The sequence below is a fragment of the Alexandromys fortis genome, unplaced genomic scaffold (genome assembly GCF_014885135.2).
Source record: "Alexandromys fortis isolate MF-2015 unplaced genomic scaffold, M_Fortis_MF-2015_v1.1 scaffold_64, whole genome shotgun sequence".
In the NCBI taxonomy this organism is placed as follows: domain Eukaryota; kingdom Metazoa; phylum Chordata; class Mammalia; order Rodentia; family Cricetidae; genus Alexandromys; species Alexandromys fortis.
This window is the reverse complement of record NW_026067976.1, coordinates 2,921,310-2,948,112: the sequence shown is the minus strand read 5'-3', so window position 1 is coordinate 2,948,112 and position 26,803 is coordinate 2,921,310. Positions and strand designations below refer to the sequence as shown.

The following is a 26,803-nucleotide window of genomic DNA, read 5'->3' as shown; positions in this document are numbered from 1 at the left end:
CAAAGTGGTTCGGATGTTCTTGCGTTTCTCCATATTTTACATTTTTACGGGGCGCGGGGGGAGGGGGCAGCTCTGGCGTTCTTTACACAACCTGGACGCACGCGGACAAGAGCGACACTAAAGACCTTTGCCACCAGCGCGGAACTGGAGAGCCAGTGGTTACGGCCCCGCTTTCCCACCCCCGCCCTTTCGGGCCCCCTCTCACGTCAGGTCCCGCCCCCGAGTGGGCGTGGTTGTCCTGCTCCGGGACTCCCAGGGGCGGGGCCGGGGCGGGTCTGCAGCGGCAGTGGCCGGCCGGAGCAGCCGGGCTGGGGAGGCCCGCGGGGAGGCGTCTCATCCGGAGGCTGTCCCGCACCGCATAAAGCAGCAGACGCACGGGGTGCCCCCGCAGCCGCTCCGGCCGGTCGCCGCGGCGGAGAAGCTGCTCCGATGCTCCAGAGTGGCCATGGGCGACCCGCACTGGTGGGACCACCTGCGGGCTGGCAGCTCGGAGGTGGATTGGTGTGAGGACAACTACACCATCGTGCCTGCCATCGCTGAGTTCTACAACACGGTGCGGGACGCGGGAGCTGGAGGGCAGGCGGGCGGAGGGAGGGAGCTGTCTCCGTGGCTGCGGTGCCTGGAAGCAGGCAGTGGGTGACCGTGGATGTCCGAGGCAGGAGTCACTCCACGCCCCCTTCTCCCGTCACTGCTCCCAGCTCTATTTCTGCACGCCTCCCGGGTCCCTATCCAGGGCATCTGGGCTCCCTCAGCTCTTCCTGTCATTTTCTTCTGATGGCTCTATTGTCTTGTTTGAGTCCCGTGGTCCGGGAGCCAGGGGTCCGCGTCAACCCTTTCTTCCAGTTTGGGTCAGTTGGGGATGTGAACCCACAGGGCAGCTCCCTTCCTCCCTGCCTAGGATCTTTGTGGTGTGACGCACCTGGATCTCATTGTGCGTTTTTTTTTTTGCGCTGAGTACCTGCTTTGGGCGCATTGGGAGAGTGGAGCCCGGGGCACGTCCAGGGACTGGGCCCACTCCCACAAGTCGGCCTGTCCTTCCCACTAAACTATGATAATGTCGATCGAATTATTACTGTCCAGAATTAAATTAATTACTCTGAGTTCTTTTTATTGTTGAGTTTAGAGTCCAGTTTTGAGCCAGCTCCTGGAGGTGACAGTGAAATTTGGGAGTAATAACGGGTGGGTTTTTCTGAACTTGCCTAGCTCCCTGGATATGGACAAGCGGAAATTTACAGAATCCTTGGTAGGATTTTGGTCTTTGTGGGAGGGGAAGGGTTGTGCCTAGGAGAGGAAATGTCCCTGCTTTTTCCCTGTGCCCGTCGCTCGGGACTCTAGTACCCAACGTGACTTTGCATGGTCATTTTTCTGGCTTATCTTTCCTTGCTGTTCAGGCACAGAAAACAGGAACTCCTGGTTTGAGTCATTGTGAGTTTGAGATTGTTATTTAGGATTTTTCCCCCTCTTGGATTTCTTGAAAGAATGTCCTCAGCAAGAGTTGCCTGGAGAGATCTCTGGTCTCTTTTATTCCCCATCCTTTAATTTTGATCTCCTCCCCCACCCCGTTTTTGTTTGTATTGCTGCTCTTTTATTCCCATCGTGAAAAGACTAGGCTTATTGAGGAGAGAGCTGCCCTACCCACATGCTGGTGTATCTGGAGCTACTACCCAGAATTCTCCACTTGCTTCCCCTCAGTGCTAACATACATGGTTGTCCCTCACATCAGCGTCTCTCCTTTTTATATGGCCAGGTTGGTTGCTCAAGGAAACCAGATTTTTTTCTTTTTCTTTTTTTTTTTTTATTTTCGAGACAGGGTTTCTCCATTGCTTTTTGGTTCCTGTCCTGGAACTAGCTCTTCTAGACCAGGCTGGCCTCGAACTACTCACAGAGATCCGCCTGCCTCTGCCTCCCGAGTGCTGGGATTAAGGGCGTGTGCTACCACCGCCTGGCTAGGAAATCAGATTTTTGACGTTCAGAGAGTTAGGGAAAGATCTAGTTAGTGGAAGTGGCCACCTTTTCCTATTATACAACCTGGTGAAGCACGCTGCTCTCAGGTACATACAGGCACCAACAAAAGGGCTGGAGCAGGTAGGGTATTTTCTTTCTTTTTTTTTTTTTTTATTTTCGAGACAGGGTTTCTCTGTAGCTTTGGAGCCTGTCCTGGAACTAGCTCTTGTAGACCAGGCTGGCCTTGAACTCACAGAGATCCTCCTGCCTCTGCCTCCCTAGTGCTGGGATTAAAGGCATGCGCCGCCACCGCCCGCCCAGTTAGGGTATTTTCAACGAGGAGTAACACCTGCGGTAACAAATGGGAAATTGCTAAGAAAAACTAAAGATTTCACCAGAGTTGAAGGAATGACAGATTGGTGTCAGGCTCTTGAACATCCACCGTGGCAGTTCCCTGTGAGGTGTGAGATCTGCAGAGGGAGTCAGCCCTGTCATTAGGTCCCCAAAGCTCTTGCATAGCTGCTCTGTGCCAGGCTTGAAACCCTCCCCCCCCCCCAGTGCTGGAGGAGGGGGAGATGTGACCTGCCTTCCCTTTTCTTCCTTCCCTCCCCTCCTGCCCCCTCCTCTTAGTCTCTGGCAAGGGTCTTCCTGTGTAGCACAGACTGGAATTAAACCGGAGACCCTCATCTCGGTTTCTCAAGTAGCCCGTGCATCTGGCTGCTTTTTTTTTTTTTTCAGTCTAACCTCATGGGAGCTGTATACAGAGAGAAGCAAACTCTGTTTTAGGAAAGAGCTGCAGTGTTTGCGGCTCCTTAATCTAGCCCATCTGCTGGACAAACTTTTTCTTTGGGATTAACAAACCATCACACTTTTTTCTGGGATGTGGAGGGTCGCAGAGGAATAGCTGGTTGTTATAAGCCCCTTAAAACATTTCCTTCTCACGTGGCTCTGCTGGTGTGCTAATGCTAGCTACCACAAGACTTTCCTGAGCCCTTCTTTCTCATGATGGGGAACACCAATGAATTGTTGGTGATAAACATCTCCAACGGTCCTCATAATAAAACAGGAGACCTTGTTATGCATTTGTTTATTTGTGTGTTTTTTTATTTTTATTTTATAAGCTTTTGGTGTTTTGCCTGCATGTATGTCTGGGTGAGGTCAGATCCCCTGGAACTGGAGTTACAGACAGCTGTGACCTGCCATGTGGGTAATGGGAATTGAACCCAGGTCCTCTGGAAGGTCACTCTTTTTTTTTTAATTTATTATGTATATAATATTCTGTCTGCATGTATGCCTGCAGGCCAGAAGAGGGCACCAGACCTCATTACAGGTGGTTGTGAGCCACCATGTGGTTGCTGGGAATTGAACTCGGGATGTTTGGAAGAGCAGGCAGTGCTCTTAACCTCTGAACCATCTCTCCAGCCCTGGAAGGTCACTCTTAACTAATGAGCCTTCTCTCCAGTCCTGTTTATTTTATTTGCTTCAAGACAGGGTCTCACCATGTTGCCCTGGCTGGCCTGGATCTCACTGTAAACCAGACTGGCTTCATATTCATAGAGATCTGCCTGCCTCTGCCTCCAGAGTTCTAAGATGAAAGGCATGTGCCACCTTGCTCATCTCATTTGTTTTGTTTTAAGACAGAGCCTCTCTATGTAGCCCAGGCTGGACTTGAACTCACTGTGAAGCCCATACTATATAGCCTGTACTGTCCTCAAATGCACCAAGATCCTCTTGTCTCTGGCCCCAGAATGCTGGGATTTCAGATGTGTGACATTGTGCCTAGCTTAATTATTTTGCACAAAACTGGTAATTAGTACCAATGTTGAGAAAAAGTTAAAGGAGTTGAGAAAAATGAAAAGAATTGACAAGGCAGGAGAATACTGGGAGAGGGATCTAGAACGTTTTAACGAGTCTTAGAGGGTAATGGGTGACTTCAGTCACTACTGGGCACACTTCGTTGTTTGTTGTGTGTTGTGGCTCTGTCGGCTTCAGTCACTACTGGTCACACTTCGTTGTTTGTTGTGTGTCGTGGCTCTGTGGGCTTCAGTCACTACTGGTCACACTTCGTTGTTTGTTGTGTGTCGTGGCTCTGTTGGGCTTTCTGCCATCACCACAAACATATGCAATGTATTCCTTAGATAAAGGAGGACAATCAGGGCCCATTTAGTTTATATCACTTGCTGAAGTCAAGAAAATGGCAGAGATGGAGTCAGAACTTACCCCTTTTGACTCTGCCAAGAGTTGTCAATGTAAGTGCTTCTGCAAGCATCGAATATATATCTTATATATATGCACACAGTATATATGTGTATTGTTTAATCAGTGATTAACTTTAGATACCTATGTTGCCTTTCTTTTTTCTTTTTTCTTTTTTTCTTTTGGTTTTTTTGAGACAGGGTTTCTCTGTAGCTTTGGTGCCCGTCCTGGAACTAGCTCTTGTAGATCAGGCTGGCCTCGAACTCCCAGAGATCCGCCTGCCTCTGCCTCCCGAGTGCTGGGATTAAAGGCATGCGCCGCCACCGCCCGGCCCCTATGTTGCATTTCAGAATATTCCTTTATACTGTGTGAAGATGTGTCGCTGTGATTGATTTAATATAGAGCTGAGTGGCCAGGAGCTAGGCAGGAGGAGGTTAGGTGGGACTTCTGTGGGTAGAGAGGTTTCAGGGAAGAAGAAAGGCAGAGTCCTCTGCTGGGTACAGAGGAGGCAGGGCATGCAGGAGGAGAGGGTAAAAGACATGAGCCATGTAGCAGAACATAGATGAATTGAAATAGGTTAATTTAAGTTAGAAGAGCTAGTTAGAAGTAAGCCTAGGCTAAGGCCAAGCTTTTGTAATTACTAAGAAGTGTCCATGTCATTATTTGGGAGCTGGCTGGCAGGATAGAGAAAGACTCCATATGTTACAATTTGGAAAAAAAGTTTAGTGGTGTAACACAATCCCGGATGAACAAGGAGGCACAATTACATAGACGCTCTTCTCAAAGTACATGTCACTTCTTCCGTGATGTGGGTTCCATAGGTAGACTACAGATATTATCTTACTGGTCTCGGGGAGGATCTGGTGTGGCCTTGGTCATGTAGACAGCACAGAGGTCACCTGGGCTATTAGTCACCACTGGTCCTAGTTGTGGGAGCTTGGGGGATTCCCCGGCCATACAGATAGCACAGGAATTAGCTAGGCTGATCTCCATTCCTAGCTTTCTGGGTAGAGAACAGGTTATACATCTCCTCTGCAGAAGACACTGCCCTGTATGTTTAACATTCCTGGTTGCCCTAGTGCTTATCTGTGAGTGCGAGGACCTTTGTGCTCCCAGCAGTCACACTGGCTGCACAGAACCACCTTCTTCTTCTCATGCGCCCTGGAACTGATTGGCCACGGCTCACTTGGCCACTTAACTCCTTCTTGATGCTTTATTGTTTCTGTCTTTACTTTATTATTTAAAAAAAAAAGAAACCAACAAGATCTTATGTAGTGATTGAGTTAAAACTCCCTATGTAGCCAAGGATGGCATTAAATTTCTTGTTTCCTTGCCTCTACCCGCCAAGTGCTGGAAATGCAGGCATAAGTAGTCATGCCCGGCTTGAAAAGTTCACTGTAAATGCTGATGACTGTTACCCAATGGCCCGCCAGAGAGCATACATACCTTCCTCCTCTGTTTGCCTGCTGCCTCCGTCCCTCTTATTACCCATCCTTGGCTTCTGAGAAACACCAGCATCTCTTCCAAGATTCATCACTTAAACCTGATGTGGAGGTGCACACCTTCAATCCTAGCACTCAGGAGGCAGAGGCAGGCAGGACTCTGAGAGACCCAGGCTAGCCTGGTCTAAATAGCAGGTTGCAGGCCAGCCAGGGCTACACTGTTTCAAAAATAAAACAAAAAGAACCCACTCTTTCTCTTCCCTTGTTTGCCTAGGATACATGCAACTCTCACGGGATGAATGATCTGAGTTGGTTTGGTTTGGTTTTTAAGACAGAGTCTCATGGTATAGCCCCATGCTGCCTAGAGCACACTCTGTAACCCAGGCTGAACTTGTACTCACAGAAATCCTGTCCCAGCATCCAAGTGCTGGGCTTCCAGGTGTGAGTCAACATGGCTGGCACCTTTGGGGGCTCCTGCCACATAGGCTGCTTTGGATAAAAGTGGAGTCTGCTCTGGGACCACTGGGTATGCCCTTTGAAGGCTCTCTTGCTGATCAGTAACTTGGGAAACAGAAATAAACAGGTATTGAAAAAAAGTGAAATATATGCATGAAAACAGCACCTGGCTTCTCACCTCCTCCTCTGTACCCAACAATCACAGTAAGGAAAGCTTTCTTTGTGGGTCCAAGTCTGGGACCCCTCTCTGTTGGACAGAATCCTGGCTGGTGGCCTGACTAAGCATTTGTTGTTATGTGCCTGTTCCAGAAACCAGATCTGGAAATAGTCTCTGGGCTTTGGGGCTCTTAATAGTGGCACATACACGTTGCTGAGGTGTTGTTAGCACACTGCATGCAGATGTGTGTTGTGGGGCTGGGAGGGGGTTTGCAAGCAGGCATCTGAGTAGGGGGACCAAACTGATTCTAATTATTTTGCTTGATAATTTTAATTAATTTAAAAAGCATTTCTGCTTACTTATTTTAATTTCTTTATATTTTATTTTATGTGTATGAATGCTTTCTTCTATGTATGTATGTATGTATATATGTATATATGTATATATGTATGTATATGTATACCATGGATGTGCAGTAATCATGGAGACTAGAAGAGGGCATCAGATTCCCCCTGGAACTGGAGTTACCAAGCTTGTGATCTGCTTTGTGGTGCTGGGACCTTAATTTGAGTCCTCTGCAAGTGCAGCCAACACTCTTAGCTGCTGAGCTAGATCTCTAGCCCTATTTATTAAGGTGTGTGTGCACGTGTGTGCACACGTGTATACGTGTGTGCGTGTGTGTGGTTGTGTACATATGGAAGACACAGGGCAACTTGTGGGAGTCAGTTCTTTCCTTCTATCATTTGGGTTAAGGATAGAACTCAGGTCCTTGTGTGTGGCAGCAAGAATCTCTCTTGTCCAATTTTCTTGATTTTTGCAACTGGAAGTCCTGTGCTCTGGAAGTCCCCCCCCCCCCCCCCCCCGCCCCGGGGCCTTGGCAAACCACAGGCCACCCCACAGGCAGGACTGGGAAACTGCAGTGAGGCCTAGGACTCTGCAGGCAAACAGGAGGCACAGACAATATGCTTAGCCAGGGTGGGAGTCCAAGGCTGCTCTCGAACTTATGCTCAGCAAGTCGCCTTTGCACTCCCGCTTCTATGGGAAAGGCTCGCTCCAATGCATCAGAATGAGAACACAGCGTGTCTGTGAGATGACTTTGGAACAAATGCTAGATAGAATCCACGGAGTAAGAAACTCTTAAAGGAAACAATCAATGCATTTTGAAGTTGTAGTTTTCCTCAGTTTAAAAAAAAAGTTTGTGGACAAGACACAAACCAGTTTTTCAAAGGATAACGCAGCAATGACCTTAAAACAATCTCCCTTCAGCTGAACCATCTACAACTTTAGAGACCCTCGTTGTTTTGAATGAGAGCTCGTTTCTCAGTAGAGATGGAGCCACAGAGTCTGTCTTTAGCCATAACTCATTTGTCTTTCCGTATTTATTTTGGTATTCCTTCCTCTTTTTGTTTTGAGAACGGTCACCCTCTAATTTGGGCTTTTCCTTTCCATATATTGGTGCCTTTTAAAGGAATAGTCGCAGCCAGCGGGCTTCTTAGGTAGGCTGTTAAGTAGTTTTCAAAAAATGTGATTTTAGTCTTAGTAGGGAGCATGGATCAGAACAGTGTTTATATGTGACCTTAAAAATAACGCGCAGCATTGGAAAAGGCCTGTAGTCCCAGCATTTGAAAGGCTGAAGCAGCTGCTTGGGATGGTTTGTGACCAGCCTGGGCTACCCAGTGAGATCCTTCTCAAATTGTATTGTATTATTATTTTTTTAAAATTTATTTATTATTTATACAGTGTTCTGTCTGCATGCCAGAAGAGGGAACCAGATCAAATCCAGATGGTTGTGAGCTACCATATGGTCGCTGGGAACTGAACTCAGGACCTCTGGAAGAGCAGCCAGTGCTCCCAACCCCTGAGCCATCTCTCCAGCCCTGTATTATTGTATTTAGAAAATACAATAACTGATAAATAATAATGTTGAAGTGTCGTGATTTTACTACAGGCGCAGTAAATGATTCCGTGCCCTCGTGAAAAGCATATGAGTACATTTGTGTGCGACAGGCATGTGCCTTACTTGTGGTAATGTGAATCTGTGGAGCCATGTAATGGACAGCTTGCCAAGCATAGTGGCCCTTGGCTAAAGCAAGAGCTATTGCTAGGCCTTCAGGGGACAGAGACATGCTGGAGTGAAAGGCAGGATGCATGGCAGAGCAGGCCAAGTCGTGAACACCAGTAATCGCGGGACTTGGTTGGCTACCTTTGGCTACCTAGTGAGTTTAAGACCAACCCGCGGTACCTGAGGTCCTACCACAGACAAGCAGACACACCCCCAAGTGTATTATATTTCCCAGCCTTGTAAAGGAGACTCTAAATTGGTGCTCCTTCCCCTGAAAAGACGAGTACACAAGACAAAACAACAGCAACGAAACCCTCTGGCTCTCTGCGGTCGCGAAGAGCAGTCAGCAAATCCATGTTCACTAAGTCGAAGTTTCTCAGAAAGACGGTGCTGCTGTGTGGGACTGGTCTGTGCGCCTTCTCATGATGCAAAGAAGCAGATGGAGGGTTTGCATCAAGAGCAGGACTTCTTTCCAGGGAGAAGGGTAAAAAGGAGTTTTTAACTCTTAAGATGTTGCCCATGAACATTATTAAGTTGCAAGGGAAAATTATTAAGAGAAAATTATTAAGTTGCAAGGGAAAATTATTAAGAGAAAATTATTAAGTTGCAATTCGATGTTTCTATTCCTGCTCTCTCTGCTCCCCCTTCACCTCCCATTTCATCTGCTTTTTCCCCTGCCGAATGAAACTCAAGTTTAGATCATGTGATGGGGGTGTGAGCACAGTGTGATGGCCTTTACTATTCTTAGGGAAGAAAAAATTGCAAGTCTGGATGCGAGTGGCCCAGTTGGAGGAGAAACCTGGGAGTAGCAGTGAGGGAACCTTCTGGATCTTCATAGCCCCTTAAAGCAAGGGATGGCTTTGGAAGGATCCCATATATGAGTGCTCTATCTGCATGTGCACCTTCAAGTTGCAAGAGGGCATCAGATTCCACTATAAATGGTTGTGAGCCACCATGTGGTTGCTTGGAATTGAACTCAAGACCTCTGGAAGAGCAGCCAGTGCTTATAGTCACCAAGTCATCTTTCTAGGCTCACTAGAAGTGAGAAACTGTGCTTATGAACAGAAACCTGTGTGTATGCAGTAGGTAACGTAAGCCCCATTCCACATGGGTCTTTTCCCCCAGGCATTGGGGATTGAACTCAGGACCTCCGGCATGCTAGAGTAGTGCTGTACCCCTGAGCTATAGCTCTAGCCCTGACTTCTTTTTATTTTTAAATATCTTGTTTTTTTAAAGTTATTCTTTATACATTTTCAAAAATTATGTGTCTGGGTATTTTGCCTGCACTTATATTTGTGTACCACATGCATGCCTTGTGCTCATGGAAGTCAGAAGAGGGTGCTAGAGCCCTTGGAGCTGGAGTTTCAGATTGTTGTGAGCAGCGAGCTGGAAACTGAACTCTGGGTAACCACTGAGTCATCTCTTCTGTGCCTCATCTTCATCTACTTCTCCCTCCCTCCCTCCCTCCCTCCCTCCTTTCTTTCTTTCTTTCTTTCTTTCTTTCTTTCTTTCTTTCTTTCTTTCTTTCTTTCTTTCTTTCTGACAGGTTTTCTCTGTGTATCCCTAGATGTCCTGGAACTTGCTCTGTAGCCTGTTCTTGAACTCAACAAAGATCTGAGTGCCTCTACCTCCTGAGTGCTGAGATCAAAACTGTGGGCTACCACGGGCCAGTTCACTTGCTTCTTTTATAAATGAGAATTGCTTCTGGGGCCTCTGAGAACATTTATTCAGTTTCATTCAAGGCCATCAATCACACATAAAGAATCTGTTCTCTCGTTTTATTATCCTCTTTTCTTTCCCACTCTTTCTTTCCTTTCCAAAGACCGTATCACCTCCAAGGGGTGCCGAAGTTCTGGGTTTTGCTAACACTTTTTTTCCCCCTCTCTCCGTGTATGTGTGAGTGGCATTTGTGCATGTGCAAGTGTGTTTACTTGTGTATGGAAGCCAGAGTTTGAAGTTGGCTGTTGCCCTTAATCCCTTTCTCCTTCACTGTTTGTGATGTGGTCTCTGGTGGGAACTGGAGCTTACTGATTTGGTCACATCCCAATAAAATGTGTCACGAGAGGGGCTGGGGAGATGGCTTAGTCAGTGAAGTGCTTGCCACACCTGCATGAGGACTTGAAGTCTGGAAACCCAGCTCTCCAGCTCCCATGCAAAAAAGCTGCCTGGATGCTTTAATGCGAGCGAATGCAGAGGAGGTAGAGACAGTGGGACTGTCAGCTGAAAAAATGTCTCCGTGAGATTGGCTTGTAGGCAAATCTGTAGTGCATTTTCTTAATTAGTGATTGATGGAGAGGGCCCAGCCCCTTGTGGGCGGGGCCACACCTTGGACTGGTGTTGTGGACAGTTGTGAACTGTCTCGTGGCTTCTGGGAACTAAACCTGGATCTTCCATAAAGGCAGCAAGTGCTCTTAACCCCTGAGCCGTCTCTCTTGTCTTCGCTTTATTATTCTTAAGTGTGTGTGGTGTGTATGTGGTATGTGTGTGTGAATCTGTGGTGTGTGTGTGTGTGAGTGTAGTGCCTTCTGAGGTCAGAGGCATGGTATCCCCTGGAGCTGGAGTTCCAGGCATCTGTAAGAACCACCTAATGTGGGTGCTGTGAACCCTGGTCTCTGCAGGAGCAACACGTGTTCTTAACTGCTGAATCACTTGTTTTGCTTTTTAAAAGTCTTTTGCGATGTGTTCCTCCCACCTCACCTTCGGGCTAAAGCCTATTTAGACTTAGATGTTATCTTTACATTCTGTGTGCACAGGCCAGGACCAAGAGCTTCTCATTCAGCAACTGGAGAGGATGCTTAGGAACTGAATGTGAAGCTGGAGAGATGGCTCAGTGATTGAGAGCACTGGCTGCTCGTCCATTGTGACAGCTGACAACCGTCGGTAACTCCAGGGGGATCCAGTACCTTCACACAGACATGTGCAGGCGAAAATACCAATGCACATGAGATAAAAATAAGAAGGCGAGAGAGAGAGAGAGAGAGAGAGAGAGAGAGAGAGAGAGAGGATGACTGTCTCTACCATTGGATACCTTCTAAGAATGGCCTTGCTTTAGAAACAAACAGCAGGGTATACTATGTTTCAGTGAGAATCAGAAATCTTGTACCCCGCTGGGAGGAGTGTAAGACAAAGCAAAAAGCCGCAAAAGCCTGCTATTGAATGTAGAATTACCAAGCCACCAGTACCAAAACTGGTCCTGCTCCTATAGGAAATATTTTTAAACACAGTCGCTTAAACACAGAAGGTTCTCACAGTTAGTTCTACAGGGCGCAGACACAAGACAGACGAGTCAGTCAGTTGTACTCTGGTGAGGGCATTGTCTCTCAGCTGCTGTCCTTGCCCTTTTCTTTCTGTTTTCCCATCCTCCAACTCTCCCTCCCCTTCTTCCTCTTTTTTATTTGTGGGGGGGGGCTTAGGGGTGTTGGTGAGTCTGTTGATTTAAGCCAGGGCCTCACAAATGCCAGGCAAGCATCTTACTGAGATGTACTTCCAGCTCTTCAGACTTAGAGTGAGGTTGTAGAACTGTGTTTTACAGTCTGTCTTCTGAGCACAGGGAGATGTGACTATCCAAAACTGAGACTTGTTATACGTGTGAAATTTACACTGGGTTTAAAAGCTGGGGTGTGAACCAAAGGATGTACAATATCTCATCACCATTTTTATTAAGATTGTTTTTTCTTTCTTATTAAGATTTATTTATTTTATATGTACGGGTGTTTTTGCTTGCATGTCTGTCTGAGCACTACACCTGTATATTGTCTGTGGAGGCCAGGAGAGGGCATCAGATCCCCTGGAGCTGGAGTGAAGGTTGTGAACCCCCACATGGGTTCTGGGGATCAAACCCAGGTCATCCGGAAGAGCAGCCTGTGATTTCAATTGCTGAGCCATCTCTCCAGTCCCTGGTTTATTTATTTATTTACTTATTTGTTTGCCTAAATTCAACTAATCCAATTCACAGTCCTCCAGCCTCAACTTCTCCTGAAGTTGGGATATGGGTATAGGCTACCTTGCTAAACTAATGATATTTTAATAGTGATTACATATTCAGGCAATAATATTTATATTATATTACGTTAGATAAAGCATTATTATTATTTTAATATTTATTTATTAAATATACAGTATTCTGTCTGCATGTATGCCTACAGGCCAGAAAAGGGCACCAGACCTCATTACAGATGGTTGTGAGCCACCATGTGGTTGCTGGGAAATGAACTCAGGACCTTTGGAAGAGCAGGCAATGCTCTTAACCTCTGAGCCATCTCTCCAGCCCCTATTATTATTTTTTAAAGAGTGGAGTGCCTCCTAGGGACATAATAGGTTTAAGCACAAATAAAATTTACAAGCTAAATACAATTTTCTTTCCTTTTTTTTTTTTTTTTGGAGTACAGGTTGGGGGGCAGGGTGGGAGATGGTGTGGTGGGGGGCAGAGCTCCTAATCGCCCAGGCTCCTCACATGCCTGAATCTATCCTTGAGCTCGAGATCCTCCTGCCTCAGACCCAGTGCTGGAATCATGAGCCTGCACCACCATGCCCAGTCAAACAATTTTATTTCAAAGCTGGGAAGAAGCATACAAACTTGATTTTCTTCGAAGGATAGGTCTTGATTGGGATGAGAAAACTGACATTGTGACTTAGAGGCCCTGCAAGAAAGAGTGCTGTCCTCATGCAGAAAGCAAGGGTTACCGGCTCTTTGAATCAGGCGAGGAGTTTTGGAACTTTTCATAGATCAAAGTATTCATGTTCTTCTCCCTCCAGACACCGTGAATTGACCCCAGGCTTTGATGCTAGGCCAGGGCTCGACCACTGAGCTGCACCACCTCCAGTCTTGACAATGCTGCTTACAGTTGCTCCTATGATCCAAAGAGACAAGGAGCCCCCAACATGGACTTTAAGATGGTCTGTCTTTACCCCCATTGCGCGTCTTCAATTTAAAAACAGCAGAACTTACACAAGATGCATGGACACATTCACCCCGCTTTGCAAAGGACACACTTGGAACAAGCATTCTTTGTGCTTGTACTTACTATTCATCTCCCTTCCAGATCAGCAACGTCTTGTTTTTCATTTTACCACCCATCTGCATGTGCCTGTTCCGCCAGTATGCGAAGTGCTTCAACAGCGGCATCTACTTAATATGGACTCTCCTCGTTGTAGTGGGTAAGTGGAGTCATGTGGGAGCGGGAACTGAAAGGGAGGAAGTGGGACCCCAAATGTTTCCTGTCCCTTTTGAACATAATGTTTTGTAAACCAAAGTCACTCTGACGTCTTAGCCATTGCTCCGCTGATGCCAAAAGGACTCGGCTTGATAACAAGGCTGCCCGTAGCGATCACGGACGGGCACTCAGCGTCTGTGAGCAGCCACTGGTGGCGTGCCAGGGTGGTTTTCTGAGAACTTCTGAAGAACCCCTGAAACAATTGAAGTCTGATGAAATGTGGTTCCAAGGGACTTAAAGAAAAATATTTAGACGTTAGGTCCCTCATTGTTCGGTGAAATATTTGTGTGATTTCCATTTCCTCTCCGGCAGTTTGGGAATTCTTAACAGGGAGATAGCGTTGACTTTTATTTACTGCCTGTTATCGTGAAGGTTCAGAGGATGGAGACAGAGTGTGCTTGGCCGTGGAATTCTTTCTGTTGTGATGTGCTGACGTCTGAGCCCAGCTTGAAACCTCCTTTCTAGCCTCCAGGCCTGTAAGCCTGACCTCTTGAGTCCCCTCCCCGAGAGGTAGAGCACTCTGGTGGTTCTGATGGCACCCGGAGAAGGGTTGTCTGTGTGAGTCTGTTCTGAATTACTTTTTGTTGGCCATGATCGTTTCTAGGAATTGGATCTGTCTACTTCCATGCAACTCTCAGTTTCCTGGGTCAGATGCTTGATGAACTTGCCATCCTTTGGGTTCTGATGTGTGCTTTGGCCATGTGGTTTCCCAAGAGGTATTTACCAAAGATCTTTCGGAATGACAGGTAAGCTTGTGCTAAAGACTTTTTTTTTTTTTTTTTTTTTTTGCTAGATGTGGTTACCAATGCAAAACGTTCATCAAGTCAGCAAAGCAACACACTCAAGTTAGCAATGTAGTACGCTCATCAAGTTAGCAATGTAGTACGCTCATCAAGTTAGCAATGTAGTACGTTTATCAAGTTAGCAATGTAACCACTCATCAAGTTAGCAATGTAGTACGTTTATCAAGTTAGCAATGTAACCACTCATCAAGTTAGCAATGTAACATACTCAAGTTAGCAATGTAGTAAACTCATCAAGTTAGCAATGTAATACGTTCATCAAGTTAGCAATGTAATAGGCTAATCAAGTTAGCAATGTAACACACTCGAGTTAGCAATATAAGACACTCATCAAGTTAGCTATGTAGCACGCTCATCAAGTTAGCAATGTAACACACTCAAGTTAGCTATGTAGCACGCTCATCAAGTTAGCAACATAATACGTTCATCAAGTTAGCAATGTAATACGCTAATCAAGTTAGCAATGTAACACACTCGAGTTAGCAATGTAATATGCTAATCAAGGTAGCTATGTAGCATGCTCATCAAGTTAGCAGTGTAACACGCTCATCAAGTTAGCAATGTAATCAATCGCTCATCAAGCTAGCAATGTAACACACTCAAGTTAGCAATGTAACTGCCCATCAAGTTAGCAATGTAACTGCTCATCAAGTTAGCAATGTAACCACCCATCAAGTTAGCAATGTAACCGCCCATCAAGTTAGCAGTGTAACCACTCATCAAGCAAATTACTGCATGAGTGAGCTCAGCTAGCAATGAGGTCATCATACACTTGCTTATTGTCCACGGAGTTTAATGATCTGACAATACAGTTGATGGATAAATGGGGAAAATATGAGCTCACAGATAAAAGGAGAAATCCCTGGGGAAGAGCTGATATTATGGTAGGGGCATAAAGTCAGAGATCTGATTTCTGTGATCTGAGCAAGAGTGAAAGAAACCACTCTCATTAGAAGAGAAATTTTTGGGTGGTATTTCAAAGCCCCTTGGTTCCTTCCTAGATTATGTCCTCAAGTGCAGTCCAATCCACCAACTTCATACACATGAAGAGGGTTCATGCCCTGGTTTTGCTCTTGGAGGTATAGAGCTAGTTTTGGATTGGATCGTATTTTATTTTACTTTTTATAACACAAGCAGATACATTCTAGTGTACTCTCTCTCTCTTTTCTCTCTCTCTCTCTCTCTCTCTCTCTCTCTCTCTGTGTGTGTGTGTGTGTGAGAGAGAGAGAGAGAGAGAGAGAGAGAGAGAGAGAGAGAGAGAGTATGGAAACCCAGAACTTCAGGAAGGGATGCATTTCAGCATCCATTGTGTTAGGATTAGATGGTTATTAAGCAAGCATTTTCGCACACTATTTTATACTGTGTGTTTCTCTCAGCCCTAAGATACAGGAGTAAACAGAGCATGAGTCTCTTCCTCTAGTGCACCTCCACTGAAGCTGGGACGAGTGCAAGTGCACACACAAATGACAGTGTGATGGGTGCCGTGGTGGGAATGGAGCTGGGCTGTGCCAGCGACATCCATGCACACTTCCAGCTCGATCAGGGGAAGCCCATCTGAGAAGCTGCGCGAGGTTGTTCTCACTGGGAGGCACAGAGTCAATCAGCCTACCGAAGAGGAGAAATGTACCCAAACATGTTAAACACACATCTCTCTACAGGATATCCTATTCTGTCAAAATACACACAGCATAGAGATAACCACTTTAAAATTTTTGGAGTCAGTGAAGCAAGCTCTGCCTGACTAGGGAAGAGTTTATCAGAGCAATAAAACACGTAATGACGACTCCTGTGCCATGTTGGAAAGGGGCAGGAGCGGTACAGCTCTTAAAGATTAAGATTTGGGGTACTGGAGTGATGGCTCGGCGGTCAAGGACATGGACTGCTCTTGCCAAGGACGCAGAGTTGACTCCCAGCACCCATGTCAGGCAGTGCCCAATGGCTTGTAACTCCAGCTCCAAGGGCATTCAACATCTCTGGCCTCTGTGAGCATCTGCACTCACGTGCATATACCCATACACACAATTAAAGATAAAATAAAGAGAAAAAGACTAAGATTGTTTTCTGAAGCATCAGTGTGAGGAGTGTTTATGGAAATGCTTCAGAAAGAGCCTGGTACAGTTGTGTGTATACGTGTAATATCCTATTTTAGGATCAATCAAGCAGAGTACATATATGCATATTTATATACATGTATAAAACAAACATATATCATTATTTTTAAAAAATTTAAAGATAAAAAAGAAAAAATTAGAGATGTATTTATTTTACTTTATGTATATGGGTATTTTGCCAATGTGTGTGTCTGTTGTTTGCTTTTGAGACAGGAACTTATGCATTCCTGGCTAAACTAAACTCACTAGGAAGATGAGCTGGGTCTTGCACTCCTATCTCCCTGCCTCTACAAAGAGGTAGAGAGAAAATGTTTCTTGTGAATTAATCTTTATCCTTTGAAGTAGGACTTGAATAGTGTTATTTCTGAATATAATCTAACATTAGAAGTACCCTCAAGGAAGTAATTTATCAAAAAAACCTGTGAGGAAGGGCAAGTTGGTAGACCTTTATTTTGTCTTCTAATCAGCAGAGAAAGTATGCTCTAAGGCCCTCCCCTTCCTCCTTTCTTCCTGTCTCTGTCTGTCTGTTATGGGGCATTGAACACAGGTCCCTGCACACACTCTTACACTGAACTACATTCCCAGCCCCAGAAAGTGTGCTTTCCAATGTGCCCAGCAGCTGGGCCTGGTGGCACATGCCTTTAATCCCAGCGCTTGGGAGGCAGAGGCAGGCAAATCTATGAGTTTGAGGCCACCCTGGTCTACAAAGTGAGTTCTAGGACATTCAGTGTTACACAGAGAAACCCCGTCTTTAAAAAAAAAAGCAAAAAACAACAAACAAAACAAAACAACAATAACAACAAAAAAACCACGTGCCCAGGCTGCTTTGATGTCCCCAGAGTGTCCTGTAAACTTGATCTATCTCAGGAGAAGCCCTGTAAGGGGAGGGACCAAGAACATGGGGCAATGTCACTTGAAGGTGAGGATACCAGTTCCTGGGGTACCCATCAGACACCTTGGGCATTGCGCTCTGCAAGACTTAGGGATTGACTGAATTGAAGCAACAATGGAATAAAGAAATGACAGACACACAGACAGAAAAGCTGGGATCCGGTTGGTCATGGGCTCCAATGCACCAATAGTGGCGGCAACGTGGAGATTCAGTGCCTGTCTTTCATACCTCTGACTAGACGAGACAGGATTAGTATATACAGCTGAGGCAGGAGGCAGGGTTAGTTAATCTTGGCAGGAGGTCTCTGGACAGAAGCAGTCTCAGGCTGTAAGTAGAGAGGAGGAAGCCATTTGTGCACTTGTTCTGCACACAGTGTCAACATCCATACATGGACCGGGGGAGACTTTGCCATTTCCTGAGTTTGACCCAGAGAAGGCTTTTCCTTTCCTCTGGGTCTGAGGCATTGTGGTCCTAGATTTGACCACGCTCATGTCATCAACAGACATGCACTCACGACGTGAACAGCTCCGTACACTTTCTGGTGTATGTTAGTTTCTGCATTGCATCAAGGAGCCATTTTCCCCTAAGAACTCCTCTTTCAGAGTTTGGGATCTGAGTGAGGCACTGAAGAAGTGGGAATAAGGATTTTCTCCAGTTGTGGCATTCTGTAGTCCTAGGTTGAAATTCCAAGCAAGGTTTGATTCTCTTAGCTATAGACGCCCGCCTCCCCCACCTTCAGTTCATGCAGTAGAGTAGGGAGTGTTTAAACGGGACGAAAGGAAGCGGGGTGTTGATGTTGGTAACTGAAACCTATCATCTTAATAATGAAAACACTGAGCAGCGACGTCGGGAACTCACACGGGACTGTCACAGCACGGTGCGGTATTGATCTAGGGACGATGTGAGCCCTGGGCCTTGGGTGTGGGGAGAGTCATTTGGAGGCTGAGGACCACAAGTCCTTTCCTGACGGGATGGGGCTGAATTCCTACTGCTGGTGCTTAGGAACTGGGTGACCTGGCCTGCTATCTCCTCATCTGTAAACTTTCCCAGGGCTGAGATCTCACACACACACACACACACACACACACACACACACACACACACACCCCTACCTAAGGGAATCAGAGAAAAATGAGAGATGGGTGTGAATGTAGTTTATTACAGAGCCCTTGTGTAGCGTTCATTTGGCTTTGAGCTTTTAGTCCTAGCACAGAAGATAATGCTTTCTATAGGAAGTTTTCATTATACCAATAGGATATAATTGCTAGGTTAGGAAAAGACAGGTTCTCATTTTACTTAGAAATCCCAGGACTCTTCAGAATATACACTCAACTACTGATGGCTATTAATAGCTTTAGGTATTTTTATTTTCAGACAAGGCGAGGAAAAAGGGTCATTACAGGCTGATGAAATGTCCTTCCCAAATAACCCCTTACATGTGGACTTATGAGTACCTTCTGCAAAGCCTACAGCCAGCCCTCATTTCGTCGTCCACCTAATTCTTAGAATCTTGAATGGCTAGGGTGCAGGCTAGGCCCTGCCTGTCTTAGTGTACATAAGGCTACAAGTGTAAATTCTCTGGCCCTCGGTGCCTCTCTACAGAAACAACAGACATGAGAGAGCTCTCTGAAGCCCTTCCCAGGCCAAGTGTTTGTAGCACCACGACATAGCAAGGGCACTGGTTTAAGTGACATTTCCGTCACTATCACTGAAACTACTGAGTCCTAACCTTATCTTACGGGACATCTCAGAAGTTTGCGGGCTTGGTCTTTATCATCTATAAATGATGGCAGGTTTTATCCTCCAGAAAGTCCATCTCACTTTGTGGGAGTAGAGGTGACATTTCCAAGTACTAAATATAAAATCAGGACCAGTGGAGGTTGAAATCCTCCCCTTTAAGGGGCAGCTAATGGTAACCGTGACAGCATTCTCGTGAGTTAATGGTGAGGAAGTTGGGTTGCTAGATTTGGGTTTGGGGAATACAGAAGATGGGGGTGCTAAGAGTTCCTGCACTGTGTGCTCTGGCATGAGACTCTATGGGCTGACAGCTCAACACAGGACCAAGGTAGGGACTGCCTGCCGTCAACAGTTTAGAACACACACTGTCAGGGCCCCTCATGCCTGGAAATTTCTAGCTCTCTCATAGCTAGGGCCTGTGGCGACTCTTGCTTGGGTTTGCTGGGCTGGCTGACTTTCTGTTGGCCATGTGACCTCTGTTTACTTTGACAAGTTGCAAAATTGTGTGCACGCACAGGATGTCCTCCTTGTCCAGTACATTCCTCCACTCCCTCTGGACCTATGTGGGGAGGTGCCTGCCACTGCCTCCTCAGGCATGTGCCTTTAAACTATTTGGCAGTATTAAACGGAACCTTTGGGGATTGTAATGGCTGTCCAGCCTGCGTGCCTTCAGAAGATATCATCAACGAGAATATTTTTTTTTCCTGTTCTGTTTGCTTTGTTCTGTTTTATTTTGAGACATGATCATACTCTTAGTCTAGCTGGCCTCAACTCATAGTAATCCTCCTGCCTCGGTCTCCCAAGTGCTGGGATTACAGATATGAACCCCAATGGCCATCTCAACAGTAGTGATATTATGAACCTAGTATTAACTTTTACACAGCTGGTGGTAGTGGGTCTTATTGGCACAGCACCTAACCTGGACCCTATATTAAGTGCTGAAGGGCTCCCAAGGATGCCATGGGTGTTAGCTGTTCAGTTTCAAGTTGGAAAAGCTCTTTAAGCTTCTTGTACGCATGACTATGCTTAGCTTTTGAGATGCAAGGATGGACCCCAGCGCTTCACGGTGCTAGGGAAGAACTATGCTAACAGTTATATCTCCAGCTTCTGAGCCTCTGGTTACCTTTCCAATTGAAGAGGAGAGGGTATAAAATAATTCATCGAGCTGGGCAGTGGTGGTGCACGCCTTTAATCCCAGCACTTGGGAGTCAGAGGCAGGCAGATCTCTGTGAGTATGAGGCCAGCCTGGTCTACAAAGCATGGTCTCAGGGCAGCCAGGACTGTTACACAGAGAAACCCTGTCACAAAAACAAAACAAAACAAAAACCAAAACCAAAACAAAACCAAATAAAACAAGAACAAATTCATAGACAGAAAAACTGGCAATGAAGACTGAAGGGTAGAACAAGGTACAGCTCTGGGGTACGATGAGCCGGTAAGGAAACACTTGCACTTGTCCTGTGACCAAGAGAGGAGGGAAAAGAAACAGAGAGAGAAGAGCAAAAGGCCTTAGCCTAGGTGTGTCAGAAGCAGGGAGAGCTGCCCAGTGCCCCAGAGATCATCCATGTGCTCGGTGCTGGTCGGGCTGTCCTCAGGCTGGACAGGCAGCTTTGCTTCCGGTAGCTGAAGAGCTCTGGCCCGTCAGGAAGAAAACACGAGTCTCCTGAGCATTTGCGGCCTGCTTCCTCTCACGTGTGCCGGTTCCCCTCCGGTTCAGGGTTACAAAGCCCGTTCATTCCAGTCAGAGGGTTGGCAGCTTGATCAATGATTTCCTGCGCCTCAATGAGAAATGCTTTTCCTCTTTAGAAGATAAATTTGTGTTTTGAGGGGTTGATGCTCTTTGATTTCTTTATAATAGAACTTCGTTCCAATCAGTTTCCTAACTGTGGCCTATTCCGGGGCTCTTGGCCAAAACAAATTCTGCTAAAGACAAAGAACAGAAACTGCAGGAAAATGGTGCTCCTTAGTTTAAGTCATGGATAAGGCTCTATAGATCAGGAAACAGGATCCCGGGAGGGAAGAAGTGTGTCCAGGATCACGTCGCCACGTCTGGCTGGCTCCACTTCCCTGCAGGCTGTGAGGAGAGTGTCAGGGATCTGTCATGTTTAAAAACTTGTCAAGACAGACTTCCAGTTCACGCTAGACATACAGGCTGCCAGGAAATACTCAGCCTATTTGATTCCCCCCCCCCCCCAACTTCTAGTTTTGTAGGTTGGGCACAAGGATTTGTTTTCTTTTCAAGCAGTGACGCTTATGCTTTATTAATGGTCTCTGATTGTCTCATAAAAGTCATGCGTGATGACCTGGTAGAACAGGGCTTGGCAAGGTTCAGGGCTAAATGGGTTCTGTGAAGTTTTATCAGCACGTCGTACACATTCCTGATCTTATCTGTACAAAGAAGGCAGAGTTGAGTAGCTGTGGCAAAGAGCTCAGGGTTTGCAAAACCTAATGCTCTCACCCTTTACAGATTTTTTTTTTAATTCAAGAAAAGGTCTTTTTTTTTGTTTACATTTATTTTATGAGCCTTGGTGTGAAAGGTGTCAGATCCCTTGGAACTGGAGTTACAGACAATTGTGAGCTGCCATGTGGGTGCTTGGAGTTGAACCCAGGTCCTCTGGAAGAGCAACCAGTGCTCTTAGTTACTGAACTAGTTCTCCAGCCCTTGAGATAGGGCCTTAAAACATGTCATGTAGCTGAGGCTGGTCTTGAACCCCTGATCCTCCTGTCTCTCCCTTCCAAGTGCTGGAATTACAGTCCTATGCCATTTTGTCCGGTTTATAGGAAAAAGTTTGGTCAAGTCCTGTAGATGAACATCTGAAGAAACACAGTTAAGGAAAGGGAACTCATTGTCCGTGTCTCTCCCAGAGAGTTAGGTTGATTGTGGCTTAACCATTTTCACAGCTAAATGTTTTCAAACTCTTCGATTTCCCAACAATCAGCTTCTGGAAGGAGAGTGGATGGCCTTTAGGTCTGGTTCATCTATGACCCAATAATACTTAGTATAAGACATAGTTCTCAACCCCATAGGTCATGACCCCCTTAGGGTCACAGCTCAGATACTTACATTATGATTCATACATAACAGGAGCAAAATTACAGTTATGAAGTAGCAATGACAATAATATGGATTGGGATCACCTCAGCGTGAGGAACTGTCTTAAAGGGTCACAGCATCAGGAAGGTTGAGAACCTCTGGTGTCGAGTTCTCAGCTTGCACAAATATGCCGGCTGCACCTTGCCAACAGTAACAAGCGATGGGAGAAGACTTGCCCAGCGTCCACAAGGCCCTGGGCTCAGTCCTCAGCTTGGGGTTGGGGAGCATGGTAAGTAAATAAGCAAGGTCTCCTTTGCTAACGGATTTGGTTTTGGTTCCACTGATTCAGGGGCAGGTTCAAGGTGGCCGTGTGTGTCCTGTCTGTAGTTGCAACATGCCTGGCATTTGTCAAGCCTGCCGTCAACAATATCTCTCTGATGACTCTAGGCATCCCATGCACTGCCCTGCTCATTACGGAACTGAAGAGGTGAGTGCCATTCTTCCTGTCTTTAGTTGCCTGGGTAACCACTTTATTCTGGGAAGTTGTAGATGAAGACTTCAGGTTCATAATTGAAGGTTCTTTTATTTTTAAAAATACATCTTTACATTTATCTATTTTATTTTGTGCATATGTGTATATGTCTGAATGTATGGATTGCACCATGCACATGTACCAGGAGTCCGCAGAGGTCAGAAGAGTAGGCCAATTCCCAGAACTGGAGCCACATACGTTATGAGCTGCCTGACCTGTGTGCGGAGACCAGATCTGGGTCTTCTATGAGAGCAGAGTGCTCTTAACTTCAAAGCCATCGAAGCCATCTCTCCAGTCCTTCCAGAAACATGTTATGTGTGCTGGAGAGATGGCTCAATGGTTAAGAGCACCTGTTGCTCTTCTAGGGATCCTTGGTTTCATCCCCAGGATCTCCACGGCATCTCCACGGCAGCTCCCAAGCATCTGCCACCCTCTTCTGACCTCTGCAGGCGCTGGTCATGCACCAGGTATGCACGTGGTACACATACGTTCAGGTGAAACATTCCTACACACAAAAGAAAAAGAATGAAAACGTATTTTATTTTAGGTCTTGGGTGTAGTCTTCTAGCCACAAAATACATATGATCACTGATCTGATTTTAAGATTTGATGAAAACATTGTTCTTGCTGTAGTTACCTTTAAAATGTATTTGAATCCATACTTTCTCTTATTATGAGCACTAAAGGTCTTGGTTTTTTGAAACCAGCTCTTGTTGTGTAGCCAAGGCTGGCCAGGCTGGGACTAACTCATACTGGTCTTCCCACCACTGCTCCCTTAGTGCTGGGGTTATGAATGTGATATACCATGCCCATGAGTGAGTTTTTAAAAACAACAAGAGAGGGGCTGGAGAGATGGCTCAGAGGTTAAGAGCATTGCCTGCTCTTTCAAAGGTCCTGAGTTCAATTCCCAGCAATCACATGGTGGCTCACAACCACCTGTAACGGGGTCTGGTGCCCTCTTCTGGCCTGCAGGCATACACCTAGACAGAATATTGTATACATAATAAATAAATAAATATTAAAAACAACAACAAAAGACTTTTATGTGCGTGGATGCTTTGTCTATATACATATGTCTGTGTACCACTTGCATGCCTGGCACTTGGAGAAGCCAGAAGAAGGTATCAGATTCCCTGGATCTGGAGTTAAAGATGGTTGTGAGCCATCATGTGGATGCTGGGAGTTGATCCTGGGCTCCCTGGAAGAGCAATTAGTGCTCTTAAACTCTTGAGCCATCTCTGCAGCTTCCAAATGTTTTTATAAAAACTAATTTTTCTTACATTTGTTCTTTGATAATTTCATACATGTGTATAATATATTCTGGTTTCTCTCGCCCTCCCAACCTTGTCAACACCTCTCATCCTCCCTACAAATCCATTTCTCACATTTTGTCTTTTTGGTTTGTAACCCACTGAGTTTAACCAGGGCTGACTTTATGAATATGGGTTTGGAGCAGTCTGGGAGCCTGACGGGTTCACCTATGAGTACACGCCTGAAGATGATGACAGTTTTTCCCCCAGAACTCACCAGTTGCTAGTTGCTTATCAGGCAGGGACAGGGTTCCATGAACCGCCCTCTGATCAGTGACTGACAACTGATAGGCCCAACCAGTGTAGACCTAGTGGGAGCAGCAGCCAGTGCTACTGTGTGATCATAGTTGTACCGGCTATGCCTGCTCAGAAGATGGCATTTTGCCTCCCTTTGTATATTCCAGTTTTTAGTCTTTCCACCTCTTCTTCCATGTCTCCTGAGCATTGGAAGGGGTGACGTCGATGTCCTGTGTCGGGCTGAGTACTGAGCCATCACTTATTCTGAGCAGCCACGAGCCCCTGAATTCACTGCTGTTCGTGTGTCTATGAACGCAAACGCAAACACTTAGAAGGCAGTTTGGGTCCATGTCGGTTTAGTTGCCTCTTAGGGGCTAAGACCCCTCAGCTATGGGTTTGACGAGGTTTGCAGTACCACAGTTCTGAGCGTCTTAATTGAAGTTCGGTCTTTGTCCCTCAGATTGTAGAAGTACACAGTACTACCCATTGCTGAGAGGGAGAGCAAGAGAATCTGAATTATGGCTATATTAAAGTTAGTTAATTCTTGAACATTTAGAGTTCAAAATAGTGGAATAATTTTCCACTATTATAAATGCCTATGTAATGAACATTTTTATGTATTTTGGTCTGTAATAATTAGTTTTAAACTTCCAAACTGGAACCGAGAACCTCTGTCTAGTTATAAAGTTATGTCAGGAATGAGGACTCTTGGGCTGTCTGGAGAATTGGGAAGCCACCCCCCTCCTTATCCCTTGGCTTCTGTGACCTGGGCAACCCAGGTTGTTCCGCTTGGCTGTTTCCACTGTACCCCCTGTCTTCCTGGGTAACTGTTCTCCAACCTTGAGCCTTTTCATTTATTTCTTGAAGTTCTCATTCACCCTGAGTCCAGTATCATGCCCCTTTTTGACCCTGCTTTTGGTTTTTATCCCCTGAAATCTAGTCTCACATTTTCTTTTTGTTTGTTTTTCTTTCTTAGAGACAGGGTTTCTCCAAGTAGCCCTGACAGTCCTGGAACTTGCTTTGTAGACCAGGCTAGCCTTGAACTCACAGAGATCCACCTGCCTCTGCCTCCCAAGCACTAGGATTAAAGATGTGCGCCACCACCACCTGACTCGGTCTCATATTTTCAACTGTATGCTGGGAATCCTCCATCAGACTGTCTGTCTCCCAGTACTCAAGGCTCTGGTTTGTCTCCACCCTTCCGTGGGCTACCTCACTGTTTCTCTCACTGCCCTCCACAAATCCCATTTTAAAATTCCCAAATGAAAACTAACAAGCTGGGTGGTAGTGGCACATGCCTTTTTTCCAGCACTCAGGAGGCAGAGACAGATGAATCTGTGGCCAGCTTGGTCTGCAGAGTGAATTTGAGGACCTCCAGGGCTACACAGAGAAAACCCTGTCTCAAAAAACTAAGCAACAGCTGGGCAGTGGTGGCCTGTGCAGCACTCGGGTGGATCTCTGTGAGTTCGAGGCCAGCCTGGTCTACAAGAGCTCATTCCAGGGCAGCTAGGGCTGTCACACAGAGAAACCCTGTCTCGAAAAACCAAAAATAAAAGAAAAAAAGGAAAAAAGAAAAAGAAATGAAAGAAAAAGCAAACCAACAACAAAATTTCTCAAATGATAAAGCCACTGCTGTTGCTAATCCATTCATTGCCCCCCAAAATCTCCTGCCACTGCAAAGGACCTCTGTCTTCCATAGGAACATTTTGGGCAGCGTTTCCTGTTACCTCCTCCCACTCCCCACTTCCCAGCCTCACACCTTTCCAGTAGGCCATTGCATCTGTTTTCTGCCTCCGCTCTTCTTCCCCTAGTCTTCTTCCTTAAAGGGAGTATTTTTCATATTGCCCGTTTGTCCTTGTACACAAACCTTTAGTGGCTCCATATTAGCTGTCCCACTTTCTCTGACCTTGTTCCTTCCCTGTGCCTGGTGACCAGTCAGTCTGGACCGGCTCCTTACTTTTTTTCCCCTCTTCAGCTCGTACTTGCTTGCACTTTGTCCTCCCAGTCTGCGGCCCTTCCCCACCACTGCTTTGCAAAGACCCAGCCTTCATATATCAGCTCCTTAGATGCCAGCTCCTTGGGGACTTCCTATCCCTTTCTTCTTCCTCCTCAGTTAGCTTGGCATCTGTCTTCCCAGACTCTGTGCCTTTACATTAGGTTTAATGTGTGCTCCCATGAATATGGATAATTGTCTTCTTCTTTTGGTATATTATTCAAAGGCAGAAATTATACCTATCTGTACATTTTCCAAGGTGCATATTACCTCTGAAAATTCTCCAGTCTATGTTCACAAGGTAGCTCTATTTCATTTTAGATTCACACGATTGCTTGAGAATGCAGTGGAAAATGCTGGAAGAAACTTGGGTCCAGGAGCTAGACAGCACTAAGTTGGGGGCTTGGCTTTGCCTTTATTTATTTATTTATTTATTTATTTATTTATTTATTTATTATGTATGCAATATTCTGTCTGTGTGTATGCCTGCAGGCCAGAAGAGGGCACCATACCCCGTTACAGGTGGTTGTGAGCCACCATGTGGTTGCTGGGAATTGAACTCAGAACCTTTGGAAGAGCAGGCAATGCTCTTAACCTCTGAGCCATCTCTCCAGCCCCCTTGGCTTTGCCTTTAAATAGCTCAGAAATTCAGGGCATCTTCTTCGCTTCCTTGGATCTTCCATA

At 45.9% G+C, this 26,803-nt stretch overlaps 1 protein-coding gene across 1 annotated transcript in view; it reads left to right on the top strand.

Annotated features, from left to right (window-relative positions):
- The first annotated feature begins 300 nt into the window (after positions 1-300).
- The window catches only part of Acer2 (alkaline ceramidase 2), a 48,453-nt gene continuing 21,950 nt past the window's right edge, over positions 301-26,803 (top strand). The window contains exons 1-4 of the mRNA XM_050157377.1: positions 301-553; positions 13,300-13,414; positions 14,075-14,216; positions 22,397-22,534. Of these exons, the coding sequence (XP_050013334.1) occupies positions 446-553; positions 13,300-13,414; positions 14,075-14,216; positions 22,397-22,534 (503 nt within the window). The 5' untranslated portion in view covers positions 301-445. The remainder of the gene's footprint in view (positions 554-13,299; positions 13,415-14,074; positions 14,217-22,396; positions 22,535-26,803) is intronic.